Here is a 20,246-nt window from a genome sequence, read left to right as displayed (position 1 = left end):
GGAAGGAATAAACAAAGCCTTCCAATTTCTGTTGAAGAGCAGCAGTATCCTCTTTTTGGTTTATCATACTGTGGTAAAGGTTAACCAATAAGAACAGCTTCAAGTTTATTCTAGGAGCGTCACTGCTGTGTATTTTAAAACTTCTTTTTGACCTGGAAGTGAAGCTAATACAATATTTTGAAATAATTTAAATAGGACCAGACATCCTTGAGTTGCTAGATAGAGAATTGGCATTTTTGATAGAGAATTAGCATTCTGCCACCTTCAAGCATAAGGTTAAGTTCTTTATCCTTCAAATAATTACTTTCTTTTGTTTTATAACTGGTTTGAAGAAGATCATTAAGTTTTTATTAGGCAGAGTCCCTATGTTACTCATCTTTACATCCCTGTAGGTAAAAGTGCTTGGCACATAATAAAAAATTAATAAATGGTATCTGAATAAATTGTATAGTTTATAGCTTAGTCAATGGAATATTTTCTTGAATATCAGTATTTTAAATCCCATAATATATGAAAATATCAACATTTTATATCTGTTTAAAATCCTGAAATACTTTACTATCCATTTACTTCAAAATTTCTGTTTTTAGATAATACATAGAAAGTTGGGAGAGGAAAAATAAATCATCATTCTACAAGAACATCTGTACTTTTTTGTTCATTCTTTCATAGTTTTAAAAGAAATGTGTGTAGCTTGTTGTATTGTTGTGATCACAATGTACATAGTGTTTTATACCTGGTGTATTTTTGTTATTTCGTTATTTAAACTGTGCTTGTTCTTCCATGTTGTACATAATCATCATTTTAGAATTTTTGTATACGCCCATATAAAATTGGGCCAGTTTTATTTTTAGGCGTTTAATTTAACCAGAGATAAAATATTTGGCAGATTTCTTCTTCATGTTCCTCAGTGTCTCAGGGTCTTCAGGAGACCCCTATTTTATGATGAGGAAGAGCCAAGAAAATAAATAATACACTTTTTAATAAGAAACAACATGCCGTATTCATCAGATTATAGAACATATAAAACTCACAAATATTACATGGCGGATGATTCTTTTAAATTGTGTACTCATAGCTGTGCTCTAATACTCATCACACTCCCAGGAAAATGCGTTAGTTTGTATATACTGAAAATGTTAAGAGAGGAATACAGCAGTTTTTAGTATATTAGGTAACATCCATGTGCTTTATGAATAGTAGGTATTAGATGTATATGTGAACTGATGAGAAAAGATAATTTCTGGCATATTATAATACTAGATTGATCAGCGTACTTTTTCCAATTTCAAAATTATTTATGGATTCTTAAAGGTATCAAATGAATGAGCACTATTTTAAAAAAACTAGTATGTTATTTTAAAACGTTTGGATTCAGACAAGGCAAATTTGCTGGAAGCAGACTTTTTAAAGCATAGTTCTTTGTCAATGTATTCCACATAGTTCCATATAAAATTAGATTGTCCAACTGTGATAACATCAAAGACGTGCCTGAAGGGTATTTAATTTTTTTTTTAAGTGGGGGATCCACTTGGAGAAACCAGTATAAGAGGCTATTTAAAAGACATCAAACATGGACTTGTCTGGACTTTGCAGGTTTTGAAGTATATATAGGAATCAAAATTGACTCATTACTTTTAAACCTTTGTGTCAGTTTTAGAAAAGAGGGAGAGAAAATAAATGTTTTGAATGGTGGAACTTGAAATATATAATTTTTACTTGGATATCCAAGGAAGTCTACCCACCCATAGAAACTTACATGCATCTGAATACCCCCACTGTATCTTGAGATTTTTTTTTTCCTTTTTGACCAAAACATGATAAAATGATAGCTAAAACATGCCATATACAAGATAGTTTGTACACTGATCACAAGAATTATATTAAGCTACATGCATTTCTTTTAACACTGAGCGTGAATAAATAAGCAACTTCTGTTGAACAGTAATATGCAAATGAGACCATTTTTGTTAGAAAATTCTGGAGACATTTGTGACTGAGTTTTTATATCTTTTATCTTTAAGCTAATTGTATCCTTTCATGATTGTTCACTTTAGCGTCTTACGTTCCTTTTGTGACAAATGCTGCTAGTATCGGCATCGAAAACAAATTGTTACTGATAATTTGTTAGAGCATGTTTTATGTTTTAATAGAAATTTCAGAATTCTTTAAATTTCAAAAGTTTGAATAAAGTATCCATTTGAGTACAATATCTTTTTTTTCCTTTTTAAATCTCTTTCAGTATCATGTTTATTACTTAAAAGCATAGGCAATAAAATAGAATTTAGGATGTTTATTTTTCAGAATGCCACCATTTTATTTTTTTTATTTTTATTAATTTTTTAAAGATTTTTATTTTTAAATAATCTCTATACCCAACATGGAACTTGAACTCACAAACCTGAGATCAAGAGTTGCATACTATTCCAACTGAGCCAGCCAGGCACCTCAGAATGCCACCATTTTAATAAGTGGTCTTTTATTCATGCCAGGTTCTACCATCAGCATCTCATCTAATAATGTTTTGATAAATGTGGTAATCAGTTTCTAAGAAAACGAGGTTGATTTTTCAGGACAAAATTAGAACTCCTTTGAAGAAATAGGAAACTATAGGGGTGCCTGACCAGCTCAGTCAGAAGAGCATACAACTCTTAATCTCAGGGTCGTGAGTTTGAGCCCCACATTGGTTATAGAGATTACTAAAAAAAAAATAATTAATTAAAGAAAAAGAAGTAGGAAACTCTAGAGGTTCCAGTACAACAGGATAAATGCTTCTTGATTCAGTTTTGGACTATTTCATGTATTTCCTCAGATGTTTCATGAAAAATTCCTAAGATAACATTCATATTAAGACTATGTAGGTTAACAATGAAAGGAATTGCATGTAATTTTGGTCCATAACATTGGTGACATACACATTGTTAAGAATACTACCAGCAACTCTCACATCTATTATTTTTTCCATTTGTATTAACATCTGTAAGTTCAGCTGAGTCCACAAAAAGTAATTTATCCATTTTTTAAAAAGATTTTATTTATTTGAGAGAGCATGAGCAGGGGGAGGGGCAGAGGGAGAGGGAGAAGCAGGCTCCCTTCTGAGCAGGTAGCCCAACATGGGCTCCATCCCAGGACCCGGGGATCATGACCTGACCCGAAGGCAGACACTAAACCGACTGATCCACCCAGGCGCCCTGTAATTTATCCATTTTGAGATAATTAAATCTCAAGAGCAAACTAAGCATCTTACAAAGTCAAGAGTTGTCACTTCGGTCTTGAAATAATTTATTAGGCCCTTGCAGAAATACTAGTGGTAATATTTTGGTAGAAATTAAATTACTTGAGGGACGCCTGAGTGACACATTCAGTTGAGTGTCTGCCTTTGGCTCAGGTCATGATCCTAGGGTCCTGGAATCAAGTCCCACCTCGGGCACCTTGCTCCGTGGGGAGACTGCTTCTTCCTCTGCCTGCTGCTCCCCCTGTTTGTGCTCTCTCTCTCCAAATAAATAAATAAATAAAATCTTTAAAATAAAAAAAAGAAATTAAATTACTTGAGCTATATACATAAAGCCACTATTTGTCAAGAAAGGTGTTACTAGGCTTATTCAAAACCATAGGTAACCTGTTTTAAAGTGACAGTATGTACACTATATATATGGGTTGTTCTGGGTAGAGAACTAAAATAAGTAAAAAAATTAACAGTGATTTTTATTTTGTTTATAATGAATTCTTGCCTCATTTCTTAATTCTTATTTAAATTCATTTCATGTATTATAACTACACATATGTGCTCTTAATTGTTTCTTTCCTCCAGTGTTCGTATGTTAGCCAGTGTAGGGTTAATTTGTACTACAGCGCTTAGTCTTGTGAATGCTGTTTCCTCAATAGGTAACTCAGGTTGCCAGTGTTACAATCCCAAATACTTTGCTGAACAGACTACCTGTTCATACAGGAGCTGCATTGTTGTATAGCCTCATTCCTTCCGATGGGTGTGGAGCAGGATTAAAGCACACTTTATAGGGGTTCTAATTGTAGATGCCTAATTGACTTGATGAATAGCAAATGCTAAAATTTAAACACACACACATACGCATACACACATAAACCTGTTTCAGGGCTGATCTGCGTGACAGAACAGATGCCTCACAGGTGTTGAATGCTTACAAGATAAAAGAGTACTCTTTCCATATTTCCCAAGAATTTTCTTTTGATGTTTATATGGATTTTCTATCTCATTGTTTCTTTTCCTAAAATGGTCATGGCAAGAATCCATTTCATGTTCAGCTGCACTGAGTTTTAGAAGTCAGCCAAAATTAAAAGTAAGAAGAACTATCAATAAGTAAATTTGCACACACTCTGGGAAGAAAAGAAGAGTGAAAAACTAATGACTTTGGTCTTTGGCCTAGTCAGGTCATAAATTCTTTTCTTAATTCTTCAAGAATGATCCGATGCTTTACTAAGTACCTTCAAGTTCTCATGAGTCTGTCATTACCTGAATTTGACGGATGGAAAAGATTTAAAAAATAAAAGATCATACCAGTTTTCATTCTTAACATTAAAAGAAAATATTTTCCTTTATTATGTTTTATATTTTAACAGTTGTCCAACTCTTAGGGCAGATCTTTTTCTATAAATTTTTTTAGCTTTTTATTTTGAGCTTAGGTTTACATGAAGTTGTAAGAAATAATACAAAGAACCGTCATATACTCTTTACCCAGTTTCCCACAATGGTAGCATCTTTTATAGTTGTGGTACCATACCACAACCAAGAAATGGACAGTGATACAATTTATCAACCTTTTCAGATTCCTCTCATTTTATATGCACTCACTTCTATGTGTGTGTGCATGGTGTTTTCTATGCAGTTTAATCACATAGATTCCTGTGACTACCACCAAAGATCCTTCATACCACTTTTTAAGTTCCTGACCCCTTTTTCCCACCCCAACCCCTCCAATTTGTGGCTACCCATAATCTGTTCTTTATCTCTATAACTTTTTCCTTTCAAAAATGTTGTGTAAGTAGAATCACATAGTAGGAGGTACTCTTTGAGATCGGCTTTTTTTCAGTCAGTATAATTTCCTTGGAAACCATCCAAGTTGTTGCACATATCAATAGTTCATTCTTTTTTATTGTTGAATAGTGCATGTGCTATGAGTATGCAACAGGTTTTTTTCCTTTCAACAGTTCACATGTTGAAGAATATTTGGGTTGTTTCTAGTTTTTGGCTATTATGAATAAAGCTGCTGTGAACATTTGATTATAACTTCGCACTATTCATAATACTTGCTTATTCAAATTGTAGGCTGTAAAAATAAGGGTAAAATTATATCATGTCAGTTGGACATTTCCTAGAGGTGAAACTTGAGAAATAGGGCCAAAGTCTAATGCAAAAAAATCATCCACGGCCTTTACTTTTCTATAATATCTGGATTTCCTGGCAGCGTATCATTACTACCTGGTGTAACAGAAGAAGTGACTTTCCCTTCAGTATTTATATGACTTTTAACCTCATCCCTAGTCAGCACCATGGAGGGGGATTGATGGGGAAATGTATGTTTTTTAAAACTCTTATTTGGCTAAATTATGTTGTTCAAAACTTGTCCTAAATTAAACTGATAATGAAAAGTCCTGTTCTTAAAAATGACAAATTTATTAGTGTTTCTATATATATTGCATGGAAGGCTTTTCAAAATGTATAACTTAGTAGAATCCATAAACTACCAAAGGCAAATACTAAACCTTTGAATTTTCAAAACTTTGTCAATTAATACCTACTTATTGGGGAATAACCCTACCCCAAATAAGTTCTTGAATAGATATAGAACTTCAAAACTTGCTAAGCATTATTTTCTAAAGTAAATAAAATATCCACAATTGGGAAAATTGTAGAATAGTAAAAAGATTGATTTTGCAGTCAGGGAAAGTAAACACGGAAACTTTTCCTCCCTTTATGATAACCATATTGCAGAAAACAGGTCATAGAGAAAATAGATAATCAAATGGTTAAGTGTTGCTAAATAGTTTTTTTTACTTAATGATTTTAATAACTGTATTATTCTATCAAGTGTTTATATCATATTTTACTTAAACATATCCCTATTTTAAGTAGTTTATATTGCTATAAATTGTTCAATATTCTTTGTGGCTAAGAGTTTTCTCTATGGTTTGGATTATATTCTTAGGTTAAAATCCGAGAAATGAGATCTTGATGAAAGAGTCCTATTACGTATTTCTAAATTGCTTCTCAAAAGAATTGCATCAATTTGTAATATCTCCAGCAAAGTATAGGAATATAGTTTTACAACACTTTTATCAGCATTGGGTATTAAGATCGTCATAATTTTGCTAAGTAATTGTTTTGGTTTGAATTTATAGTTAGTTGCTAGTAATGTTAGATAGATTTTCATATTTAATGACTGTTTTTCTCCTTTTGTTAATTATTGTTTCTGAAAATTAGAAACGTCACCCTGTTTCGTCCATATCCTTCTTTGCAGTTTCAGTGCCCTTCAAGCTGCTTTCTTCACTATAACTACCTGAATCCTGTAGGCAGTGGTCTTCTCCTAATTTTTGTGTCAGACTCAATTAAAATTAAAAATACATAAAACAGCTATCTTGAGTGTCCTTTGTTAAGTACTTTAGTGTAAGCAGTTTTGCTCCTCGTCCAGGACTTCCTGCCATAATCTATTTTAATCCCAGAAGACTTGAGCTTACATAAGCACGATTGCTGTTAGCAAATGCATAGGCTATGTCAGAACATAGACCTTCGTTTATAGTGAACCTCTAATTATATGCTTGCCCCTGCTATTATAAAGGAAGTAACTCACTTTAGGTGGAGAAAATTTTATTCTACTTAGCTGTCACAGACTAAAAGCAGTAATGTTGCAGATATACTTTTGTGACCTCAGGGTACAAGTAAGGGAAATACATTCTCCAAACTAATGGGACCTGGCTCATTATTCAGAGCCCAGAGTCGAGTGACTTAATAGTGTAGCATTAGACTAATAAACTCAGATCAGTTGCTTTAGAGATGGTAAATGTAATAGATAAAATACTGTGGGTTTTTTTTTTCTTTTTCAGGTTTACAAGTAAAAGTAACCAAACTGAAAAAGGAACGAATTTTGTAAGTATTCATATATAACACTGATTTCTTATTTTTAAAGTAATTGATACTGATGTCCTATTTGACTTCAGTGTCTTGTTTATAAGAAATTAGCTTTACAGCGTGGACCTTGGATAGCTGACTGAGTTTTTCAGAATTCTGAGGTAAAAAGCCTAACTTAATTTTGAGTATATCCTTCGTTAATATTTGCTTGTATTTATATTTTAGTGTAATTTTTATATGTGTACACATAAAATGGGTTCATATATATATATATATGACATATAGAATGTTTTTCCATCAAGTATTTATTAAGATGAGAACTGGTCTATACATTCATTTTCATCTGTTAAAGTTTTCTCAACTGTAATTAACACCTGGAATTTAAGATACAGCAAGAGGAGAGCAGAATAATTCTGGGATTGCTGAACTGATATAAGAAATAGGAACAAATTGAGACCCCTTTATTTAACCAGTTTGAAATTACCAGAGGTTCCCCTGAATTGTTTTGGTTATTAAGCCTAGAATCAGATATGATTTTCTAAGATAGAAGCAGATTTTTATTCATGGTTCCTTAGGGCTTCCACATTCAGGAATCTGAAACAGATGACATCATAGAGTATTATTGCTCATTACAAAAATTACTATCATTGTGACTAATACTGCATTTACTTTATAGTAGATACACACCAATGGGCCTCAGTTACTTCATATTCCTAAAGCTTCCAAAGCTCTAACCAAAAGCTGGAGTTAACAGCCACCCATCAAAACATACCCAGTTATTTTTCTCCATTATAATCTGAAAATGAAAATTGGAAAGTTTTATTTCACACCTAGAAAATCATGTATAGGAAATAACAGATTCAGAAATATAAAATCATAAATTTTTAAAACGGGGTTTTTTTTGAAGAATGTTTTTATTCTATTTAATTAGTGACACTTTTAAATGCTTTGTATTATTGATAGCGTGCATATTCCTGCCTTACAGGTGTCATTTTAAATATCCTAACCAATTACTAATCCATTTCTCTGTTTCTTACGTTTAGTTCCCATAATTGAAAGATGTTTCTTACAGAGGAAATTAAGCCTTTTCTGAATAGTAAACTTAGGGTGTGTATCTTATTAGTTAGGATTTTGCAGAGTTCTCAAAGTATCTCCCCATGAGATACTTATTAATTACAAAGGGCAAAATTATAATATTACAGCATAGAAACCAGGCAGAATTCATCCCAATCAAACTACCAAAGTTAACTAGAAATCAGATATGTCAGTCTTATGTATCTCCTGATTTGCTGCACTAAGAAGAGCACAACATTACTTCTATAGTATTCTTACCAAAAATGCATAGCCCATATTTTATCGTGGGGAAACATAGAAAAACCCAAGTTGAAGGACAGTCAGAATAACTGGCCAGTACTTTTCAGAGATGTCAAGATTGTGAAAGACAAAGAAAGATGGACAAACTGTCACAGATGGAAGGAGACATAACATTAAATGCAATGTAGGGTCCTAGAGTAGATCCTGGACCAGAAGAATGACATTAGAGGGACAATTGGAAAAATTGGAATAAGGTCTGTAGATTAGTTAATAGTATTGTATCAATGTTCATTTCTTGATGCTAACAGTTGTATTATGGTTATGCAGGATGTTAACATTTTGAGAAGTAGAGTGATATACAGGTACTCTGTTGCTATGTTTATAACTTGTTTATAATAAGTCTGAAATTATTTTAAGATGAAACATTAAAAAATGAAAAAAAATTTAACATTCATCCCCTGAATCTGGAGAGATCACCTTATCTTCAAGCAGCTGTTGGATATTGAAGAAATTCAGTATTCTTTTAGCAAGGAATGAGAAAGAAATGGCTGTTGGATAGGCGACCAAAAATGTCACTAGTTAGATTAGTCCTACTCCTACAGTTCAGAGAGTAGTTGCCATTGCAGCTCTTGAGGCATGATTTCCTTTTATGGCCAAATTACTTTTAGTTTCTGTGGGCAGTAGGGATTTCAAAAACTCTCCAGCCTTTTAGTGTACTTTAATTTGTATTGATGGTATCATCTTATGTTTATGTATGTCAGAATTATCTGCATAGTTGCAGAAGAAAACCCTGTGTAAATTCTTCCAATGATAAGAGTTATTCCAAAAACAAATATATTGAAATTGTGTCAGTTGGGTGAGGAAAACAGGATCATTTTCTTGGTAAGAAGTAAAATTTCTCTTTTTTAATCCACTTGAAATCAAAAAGGTGAAAACATCTTTGTTTTACTTAGGAATAAATACACTTCTTTTCAATGATGAAAATATTTTGAGTCATTGGAGATTGAAAATTATGAAGTGTACTTCTTCTTTTGTTTTTATCTTCATTTTTATTTATAGCCCAGCTAGTGTTGGTTGCCCAAACATTGCTAATCAGAAGATAAGTACCATACCAAACTTATTCCCTCTGGCCTTTCTTTTTTTTCCAGAGAGAAAGAGAGAGAGTACATGAGTGCACGAGCAGCATAGGAGCAGGGGGCGGGGCAGAGGGAGAGCATCTTAAGCAGGTTGCACCTCAGGGTGGAGCCCAGCTCTGAGCTCGATCTCACCACCCTGAGATCATGACCTGAGCCAAAATCGAGTGAGACGCTTAACTGACTGAGCCACCCAGGCACCCCAGCTCTGCTTTTCTAATACCAAAAGTGTAATGTTTCAGAGTTGATTAGTAGTTAGACAATGAGTTCTTTATATTGTGCCTTGGTTCCATGTTGATTAATGATCTTGTTAATGCTCAATTAACAATTGATTAGAATGACATCCTTTAATGAAAATCTTACTCACTTTTAAGAAGCAGTTCTGAGGGGTACCTGGGTGGCTCAGCTGACTAAGTGTCTGCCTTCAGCTCAGGTCATGTCCCAGGGTCCTGGGATTGAGCCCACATCAAGCCCTGAGTCAGGCTCCCTGCTCAGTGGGCAGCCTGCCTCTCCCTCTCCCTCTGCTGCTCCCTCTGCTTGTGCTTTCTCTCTCTGTTAAATAAATAAATAAAATCTTAAAAAGAATAAGCTGTACGGAAATACAGAAATTACCATGTTTGCTATTTGATTATACATTTTAAGCTTCATTAACTACATGTTTTTAAAGGAATTTAGTTTTATTGAAATGGATTCTTCATGTGGCCTAGTGATTTTATTTTCTAAAATATTACTGTTTTAAATGGTAGACTTACAACTACAAAGTATTTCCTCTTACCTTGAATCAGAATCATTTCCCTGCAGTTGAATGACACATAATTAGAAGCAATCTAGATTTGCTTATCACAAATGTGCTTTTTTATTACAGACTTTTTACACAGAATGTATTTCTCTATACCTATAACCAATCAGGCACATGAAAAACTTCTTAAATTTGTAAATGACTGCCGAATTTTACTTTCTCAAAAATCATCTATAACACTTGAATTTTTTTTAAAGATTTTATTTATTTATTTGAGAGGGAGAGAGAGAACGAGCAAGGGGGAGAGGCAGAGGGAGAGGGAGAAGCAGACTCCCCACTGAGCAGGGAGCCAGATGCAGGGCTCCATCCCAGGACCCTGGGATCATGACCTGGGCCGAAGGCAGATGCTTAACTAACTGAGCCACCCAGGCGCCCCACACTTTTGAATTTTACAGAATGGAAACACACAGCTGGTTTTCCAGTAGCTGATAATAATGCCTTATTTCACTTGTAGTTTACAGAGTCATTTGATCCTCTTAGCAACCTTCTAATATATATTGTAACTGCTTTGTACCTGTGTACATCAGGTAGCTTGGGGTTATACATTTTGGAAGCACAGGTAAGTAACTGAATTCCCTTTGTTTTTATTGCCTATATTACCATAATCCCTTTATCACCATATATTTTACAGTATACAGTTAGGGTGTAAGAATAATCAGGATGTTTTGTTTCCGAATTGTTAGAATAGCTGTATTTGTAAGATGGGGATTCCCTGTCCTTAGGGATTCCCACCTGGAAGAAGCAATTAGAAGAGGAATCAATAATTATACCATATTTTTCCATCACTTGGTTGTTCCAGACCTGTGTTTTGATCATAGTTGTCTCTACACATGGTTAATGCTTTTCTCTTACACAAATTCATTTATAAAATTAAACATGTAAAAATATTGACAACTGAATATTGTGAGATTGTTTTGAAAAGTTAAACTGGGTCCGCCTGATTGTTTTTACCTGCTTGTGAACATGGACTACATCTGTTTTTGCCAGTGTATATCCATTACTTACCTACTGACTGACTGTCTTAATGGTCAATTAGTGAATCTGATCATCCTATTTATTTGCCATTCTTTAAAGGAAAATAATAACTACTTTAATTTCCACTGAGGAAATATCTTATAACATTTACCATATTCGGCCATCCAGCTTTATAACAATCAAGATAATTCCCTTTTTAGCTACCAAGAAATTAAAAAATTCTGAAGTATAAACTACCCATCTACAAATAAACCCTTTTACATTATTATTATTATTTTTTTTAGATTTTACTTATTCAAGAGAGTGAGAGAGAGAGCACTATCAGGGAAAAGGGGGAGAAGCAGGCTGCCTGATTAGCAGGGAGCCCGACCCAGGGCTCGATCCAAGGAGCCCAGGATCATGATCTGAGCTGAAGGTAGACACTGAACTGACTGAAGCACTCAGGCACCCCTTAAATTATTTTTTAAATTAAGAAATTTTAAAAATTACAAAGAAAAAAAATCCTGCAGTTGTTCAGGACTGTTTTCATACTTTCAATTCCATATAAAAAATAAAGTTTATGGAGAGTATAACTTGAACACATAATTTTCTCCATTGTCTTTATTCATAGTAGAATACATGTGCTCTACATGGAGGAGCGCTACAGTGCTCCTCTACCCCTCCAGTATATGACATTGATTTTAAAGTAATGAGAAGACTGGCGTATGTAGTATATGGGTTTGTTATCTATCATTTTACAGTTACATTTCATATACAAGATTTATCCACTTTTACATGCCAGTTTTTATTTACATGCCATTTATTTAAAATGTTCATTTACCTCAGAAAGAAGGCTACCTACTAGGAAAATGATATGATCTTTAGTAAAATGCTGCCTATGGGATAGATACATTGAGCTTATCTTAGATAGGTGAGGTTGGTTTTTTGTTTTGTTTTTTAAAGATTTTATTTGTTCATTTGAGAGAGAGAGAAAGAGAATGAGTAGAAGGGAGGGGTAGAGGGAGAGGTAGAAGAGACTCCCTATTCAGCAGAGAGCCCGATATGGGGCTTGATCCCAGGATCCCGGGATCATGACCTGAGCCGAAGGCAGATGCTTAACTGACTGAGCCACCCAGGCACCTGAGGTTGGTTATTTGTATAGTAGTAACTAACTTCCTTTGGATGAGGTCCAGGGTAGACCTATCTTACAATATATTCCACTCTTAATTTTTTTGAAAGTGCATGACTTGTTTTTGTACCATTTAGAATTCATCAATTTGCTTTCTTAAGGAATTTGTTAAATTATTCCTGTAATTAGTAGAACTCCATTATGTTTAGCACTGAGTTGACGTGAATATTTTATTAAGTAATTGAGGTGAATTTTAATTTGAACTTAGGCCATCAGTCTATTTTGTTTTATTTTTTTATTTTTTTTAAGATTTTATTTATTTATTTGACAGAGAGAGAGACAGCTAGTGAGAGAGGGAACACAAGCAGGAGGAGTGGGAGAGGAAGAAGCAGGCTCCCAGTGGAGGAGCCTGATATGGGGCTCGATCCCAGAACGCCGGGATCACGCCCTGAGCTGAAGGCAGACGCTTAACAACTGAGCCATTCAGGCGCCCCTCTATTTGGTTTTAAAACAAATTCTATTACGTTCTGTATCATTCTAAATAGACAGGAATAGAATATGTAGATGTAGGAAAATCAGACATCACATTACTATTACAAAGTTTTCTCTTTCATTCATAATTTAAGAAAAAAACATTTTGCTATGAACTTTTCATTCCTTAAGAAAGAGTGTGTGTGTGTAATTCTTCAATATAGGATGTGGAGTGTAATATTTAGTTGTTAATATTTTTGTGATATAGATTATTTAGATTAAATAATAAATTCAAATGGATACTGGCAGCTAGCAATCTGTTAACTTAAAAAATGCGTTCAATTTTCCCCCAAATTTAGACAAGTTCTTAATTTGGTTATATTCGTTTGCAAAGTAGGATCAATAAAAGATTGGTACTACTTCTGAATTAAATACATGTTCTAGAAGTATTAGACAATCTTTTTTTTAATTAAGTGAGAAACATCCAAATTCATGAGTTTCAGCTATCACTGTGTTATTTCCAAAATTTCAGATACCTACATATGCTACCAGAACTATATGCAGTAGGCTTATTGAACAGACACTTTTATATGAACAGACACTTTTCCAATGATGACATACAAATGGCTAACAGACACATGAAAAAATGTTCAAAATCATTAGCCATCAGGGAAATTCAAATCAAAACCACACTGAGATACCACCTTACACCAGTTAGAATGGCAAAAATAGACAAGGCAAGAAACAACAATTGTTGGAGAGGATGTGGAGAAAGGGGATCCCTTCTACATTGTTGGTGGGAATGCAAGTTAGTACAGCCACTCTGGAAAACAGTGTGGAGGTCCCTTAAAAAGTTAAAAATTGGGGGCGCCTGGGTGGCACAGCGGTTAAGCATCTGCCTTTGGCTCAGGGCATGATCCCGGCGTTACGGGATCAAGCCCCACATCAGGCTCCTCCGCTATGAGCCTGCTTCTTCCTCTCCCACTCCCCCTGCTTGTGTTCTCTCTCTCGCTGGCTGTCTCTATCTCTGTCAAATAAATAAAATCTTTAATAAAAAAAAAAAGTTAAAAATTGAGCTACCCTATGATCCAGCCATTGCACTACTGGGTGTTTACCCCAAAGATACAGACGTAGTGAAGAGAAGGGCCATATGCACCCCAATGTTCATAGCAGCAATGTCCACAATAGCTAAATCGTGGAAGGAGCCGAGATGCCCTTCAACAGATGACTGGATTAAGAAGTTGTGGTCCAGGGGGCGCCTGGGTGGCACAGTGGTTAAGCGTCTGCCTTCGGCTCAGGGCGTGATCCCGGCGTTCTGGGATCGAGCCCCACATCAGGCTCCTCCGTTATGAGCCTGCTTCTTCCTCTCCCACTCACCCTGCTTGTGTTCCCTCTCTCGCTGGCTGTCTCTATCTCTGTCAAATAAATAAATAAAATCTTTAAAAAAAAAAAAAAAAGAAGTTGTGGTCCATATACACAATGGAATATTACTCAGCTATCAGAAAGAACGAGTTCTCAACATTTGCAGCAACATGGACGGCACTGGAGGAGATAATGCTAAGTGAAATAAGTCAAGCAGAGAAAGACAACTATCATATGATTTCTCTCATGTATGGAACATAAGAACTAGGATGATCGGTAGGGGAAGAAAGGGATAAAGAAAGGGGGGGTAATCAGAAGGGGGAATGAAACATGAGAGACTATGGACTATGAGAAACAAACTGAGGACTTCAGAGGGGAGGGGGTGGGGGAATGGGATAGACCGGTGATGGGTAGTAAGGAGGGCACGTATTGCATGGTGCACTGGGTGTTATACACAACTAATGAATCCTCGAGCCTTACATCAGAAACCGGGGATGTACTGTATGGTGACTAACATAATATAATAAAAAATCATTTAAAAAAATAAAAAATAAAAAAATAAAAAATAATAAAAAAAAAAAAGAAGTTGTGGTCCAGGGGGCGCCTGGGTGGCACAGTGGTTAAGCGTCTGCCTTCGGCTCAGGGCGTGATCCCGGCGTTCTGGGATCGAGCCCCACATCAGGCTCCTCCGTTATGAGCCTGCTTCTTCCTCTCCCACTCACCCTGCTTGTGTTCCCTCTCTCGCTGGCTGTCTCTATCTCTGTCAAATAAATAAATAAAATCTTTAAAAAAAAAAAAGTTGTGGTCCATATATACAATGGAATATTACTCAGCTATCAGAAAGAACGAGTTCTCAACATTTGCAGCAACATGGACGGCACTGGAGGAGATAATGCTAAGTGAAATAAGTCAAGCAGAGAAAGACAATTATCATATGATTTTTCTAATCTATGGAACATAAGAACTAGGATGATCGGTAGGGGAAGAAAGGGATAAAGAAGGGGGGTAATCAGAAGGGGGGAATGAAACATGAGAGACTATGGACTATGAGAAACAAACTGAGGGCCTCAGAGGGGAGGGGGGTGGGGGATTGGGATAGACCGGTGATGGGTAGTAAGGAGGCACGTACTGCATGGTGCACTGGGTGTTATACACAACTAATGAAGCATCGAACCTTACATCGGAATCCGGGGATGTACTGTATGGTGATTAACACAATGTAATAAAAAATCATTTAAAAAAAAAAAGAACTATATGCAGTAGGCTTATTACTCTTAGATGTATTGATTTTTCATTTTTCATTCAATATCAATTTTTCAACTACTATGTACAAAGTACCCTCTATATTGGGTATCTGACATTTTTACTTAGTTGTTTGACTCTCTTTTGCTGCCAGTGATATTACATTCTAGCCATTTTGACACAGTCATTTTGACATCCACTTTTTGTAGTGGACTAGTTTGTCATCATTTGATATTTTAGACCCTTGAGGGGGCTGGAGAAGATGTTTCAATCACAGTATTATCTTTTTTAGCTTCAAGACCATACAGAAAACCCTAAATTTCTAGTGGGTTTTCTTAGAATTAAATTGTATGCATACTTTATATAATAATGTGATTTTTAAAAATATAATGGAAGGATAGAATATGACACTACCTTGGAAAGTAATCAGGTAATCTACTAGAAGAAAATTTTAGGTGTCTTTGTTTTTTCTTGACTATGAACACTTAAATAGATCAACACTTAAATAGAACTTACTGAGTGCTTGTACTGTTCTTCATGCTATACATACATTTGTGTTTAGTTCTTGCAAATGCCTTATTAGATAGATACTAATGTATTCACATTTTTTGAGGCACAAAAAGTTTTGATGACTTGCATTAAGTCACACAGCTGATAACTGAGAGCTGAGATTCAAACCTAGGTGTTAGGATATAGGGTTCATGTGCTTCCACTTCACTCTTAGCCCTGACTTAAAAGTAGTACCAAATAAGAAGTTTCGGCAATACAGAAATTAATAAGATAGAAAATATAAATCTCCCATAACTGGAATAGAGATAAGTGAAGGTATCTGTTACTTACATTAACAAATGTAGACAAAATAATAAAAAACAGTGTACATTTTAATAGTATTTTTGACAACATTGAGTCAATGATGGCATCAGAATCCACTCTTCTGTGTTCTAGCGTTGTATAATGAATGCCTGGTACTTAGGACAATACTTTCATAGTACATAAAAATGCTACAGAACAAATTCTAGTATGATTTGAATGATGGCTAACAAGATATTTAAACTTTACCTATGAAGCTATTTATTTTAATATGAGAAATACACGTTATGTTAGTGTGAGACCATGCTTTGGGGTTCTTATAGTAGATTTATCCTGTTATGATAATTATCCTATTAGGATTTTTTTTTTTTAAACTTAACTTCTTGACTTTTAGAGACGCACAGAGACTAGAAGAATTCTTCACCAAAAATCAACAGCTGAGAGAACAACAGAAAGTCCTCCATGAAACCATTAAAGTTTTAGAAGACCGGTGAGTCTGGTTCTTGGATATTCTTTAGTAAGAGGTGATTTCCCCCCTTCATAGAACATTGGTTTTAATTTATAAACAGTTCTGGGACTAAAAGTGCCCTTTCCCAACCTGATGTCAACTTTGGATAAATACTTTATAAAATTAAGGATATACTCATGCAAGTTTGTTTTTTTATTAATTACAGCAGTCTCATCAATTTACCCTTTAAATAATGTTTCTTTATCTGATGTTTGATACAGGATGAGCTTAAGAGTAGCTCTAATTAATTAAAATTAATGTTCTAATTCTTTTGATGGTTTAATTCCATTTTTACATCTAAGTAGTTGGAAACTGCTTCACAATTCTATTTGTCTTCATATTTCTGCTTTTTTTCCCCCCTGTATATTTCTCTACTTGCAGGCAGTCTGGGGATTCTTCTTTCTGAATATTTCTAAGATAATGCCTATCACTTACTTTACTTCCACATACATATTTTATTTCTCACTCCTATGAGTTTAATACCCTACATTTAGAAAAAACTTCCAGGATTTGCTCTATTCCCCTGGCTGAACTGTAAGTGCTATTTAAGACCTTGAACCAACTATAACAAATAATGTTTCTTGCATTTACAGTTAATAATTTTCTTTTGTTGTTATTTTGTATATGTTACAGAAGGGCTAGTGGTTTGAGCCTGCCACTGTACCTTTAGTGGTAGAGTAATCTCTCCATCTGTGCAAACTGCAGCTGTATACGTGTCTTCCATCACTACTGTCCCAGAGGATGCACATTTACTGGAATAGGCAGCCTATTGTGGAATAAAGCTCCATAGGCTTTGGAATCATAGCCACGAATTTGAATTCCAAGCTTATACTGTGCCTTTAATTCAGATTCATAAATACTTTGAGTCCTTACTACGATCTAGGTGTTGCTGTTAGGTGCTGGGGATAATACTATCCCTAGGATGTCATGGAGCTGATATTTAATTTTCAAAGGTTTGGAGTAAGTCATACAAATAAGATGATTTCAGATTGTAAGTGTTATGAAGAAATAAAATTGAATGATGTAATTAAGTGACCACAGACATTGGGAAGTGAAGAAATGGGTGCCAGGGATGGCCTTTCTGAGGAGGTGCCATTTGAACTAAGACCTGAATGATACAGATTAAGAGCTAGTCACTTGAAGAACTGGAGATAAAAAGAGAAGAGACAAATGCAGAAGTTTTAGGTAGAAATAAGTTTTGAAATATTTGAAGAATAGGAAGTCTACTGTGATTCTAACTTAACCAGTAGGAGGATGAATGATAGGAGATAAGATTAGAGAGGTGGGAGTAGCCAGATTATGTAGGATCATAGGCAAAAAGTTTGGATTTTAATTGCAATGGGAAGAGATTAGAGGGTTTAAGCAGGGAAATTACAAAGGGATGTGAGCAGGTATTGACCTCATCTATTATATCCACGTGGAGATGTCAAGTAGATAGTTGTATATGTGAGTCTGAAACTATCTAGAGACATCAGAGCTAGAGAAAAGAATTTGAAGGTCATCATCTGCATATAAATGGCATTTAAAACCTAGAGACTAGGTAAGAGATCTAAGGACATCTTAAAGGGTATTGGAAGAGAATTGGAAGTGGTGTTAGGGCTGAATCCTTGGACGTACAAATTAAGGTTTAATGAAGAATAAGTACCCAGCCAGCAAAAAAAAAAAAAAAAAAAATTGTGAAAGAAAAATTATTAGAGTGGAAGAAAAGCCAAGAATATATGACGTGACACTATACCTTCTCCACAGGGCTACTTTGAAGATTAAATGAGATTAATACTAGTTAAAGTACATAATAGCAATTTTTAAAAACTTACAGTATCCCTCCTAATTAGTGACTCTGATGCCAGCCACTTGCACTCCAGCTATACTGTGTCATAGGCAGATCTAGTCTCTCTCCAGCTGAGGTATCAGGAAGCTAGAAAGTAATTTGTCCCCCTTACTCTTCCCCAGTCCATGTCAAAAAGGAAGTCATCAGCTACTGTTAGTGTGGTGTGAGACATTTCCTCGTTTTCTCTGGGTATGTAGTGGAGCATTTGGGAGGAATGGTGGAGAGCACATCTCTCAGGCCTTAACTCTCCAGCAATTGCTATGTATTGAGGGCTCACTTTGTACCCAGATACCTAACACCTAATCTTCACGCTAATGCTGTAGGTAGATGGTAAAACCATTTTACATGTGAGGAAACTGAGCTGGCAAAGATTTAAGAAACTGTCCTTAGATCCCAGTTAATGGATAATTAGGTCAACTTTTGACCTTACAAATCCCCCAGTTTCTGTTTTCCTGAAGCCTTGTCTGTATGTTCTCTTAATTTTGTAAATGTTATATAAATGACTGATCATCTCAAAGTATTTGTACTTGACCTAAAGTTACCGAAACAGATACTCTGAAATATTAACTCCCCAGCATTGTCCATTTTCTAGTCTTTTTTGGGAAATTTTGTTTTTTGTTACTTCTCTTTTAGATTGCTACTATGTTCTGCCTTTAAATGTCTAAGCAGATAATATTGGGTAAAGTTCTGCCTTATTTAAAATTTCATTTTAGTTTTATGTTTAATGAGAATGATATCTAGAGCAAGCTTTAAATATCTATAAGAATTAATGTTTTGCTAAGACCTTTAAAAGGCAAAATGTGTTTTGTTAAAATTTCTAAATAGTAATTCTGAAACTTGCTGCTTACTCTTCATAGGATAAAGCAATTTTTATTTTTATGCTAACGTTGTGAAAACATTGTGAGATGTTTAGATGAGAGGAATTACTCAGTAGAGGTAAATTAGATAATAAAAAGTTATAATTTTATGTGGCTGCTTTATGTTCTACTACTGCTATTATTGTAACAGACTTTCCTTAAAGGAAACAAAGTATTTCACTAAATCTAAGAAATAGTCACTGTGTGGAGAAATAGATGGAATGCATTAAAAAAAAATCTGAATAAAGCAGTGATTGTCTAATAGATTTTAATATTTTTAAAAGCATTTTTGGCAGTCATGGGAAACTCATATTTCATCTGTCATTGAAAGGGAAAATTTGTACTCATAATCAGAGGATTTATGGTGCAACTACTTTCAAATACTAGACTAAATGTCCTCTTTTTGTCTTACTCATGGGTTTGAATTTAAATATATTCTTTAGGAGACCCTCTCTGACTTTGTAGACTGGGTTTAGTTCTACTGGGCACTTTCATAGTACCGCGTATTTCCACTGTCATGGTATGAATCATACTTTGCCGTAATTACTTTTTTATTGCCTCTCTTTTTCTAATACACTGTAAACGCTAAAAGAAAAGACATTATCTTGGCCACTGTTGTATTTCAGCACATACAGTACTCATTGTAGGTGTTCAGTAAACCCTTTTGAATGAAAATAAATTTGAGGAAATCTTTTTGGGGTATAGCAAACAATTGATCATACTTGTTAATCTGGTGA

The 20,246-nt window shown here is 34.8% G+C and overlaps 1 protein-coding gene across 8 annotated transcripts in view; it reads left to right on the top strand.

Moving 5' to 3' along the window:
* RBBP8 (RB binding protein 8, endonuclease) overlaps positions 1–20,246 on the top strand; it is a 122,012-nt gene that overhangs the window by 29,159 nt on the left and 72,607 nt on the right. For all 8 annotated transcript variants that reach the window (XM_087869926.1, XM_045781783.2, XM_045781779.2 and 5 more), the window contains exons 3-4: positions 7,078–7,120; positions 16,711–16,806. In XM_087869926.1, coding sequence (XP_087726052.1) covers positions 7,078–7,120; positions 16,711–16,806 — 139 coding nt within the window. The remainder of the gene's footprint in view (positions 1–7,077; positions 7,121–16,710; positions 16,807–20,246) is intronic.

The sequence above is a fragment of the Ursus americanus genome, chromosome 19 (assembly GCF_024610735.1).
Source record: "Ursus americanus isolate L20-20 chromosome 19, mUrsAme1.1.p, whole genome shotgun sequence".
Taxonomy (NCBI): Eukaryota; Metazoa; Chordata; class Mammalia; order Carnivora; family Ursidae; genus Ursus; species Ursus americanus.
The sequence above is the reverse complement of the archived record's forward strand: the minus strand, read 5'-3'. Positions and strand labels throughout refer to the sequence as shown.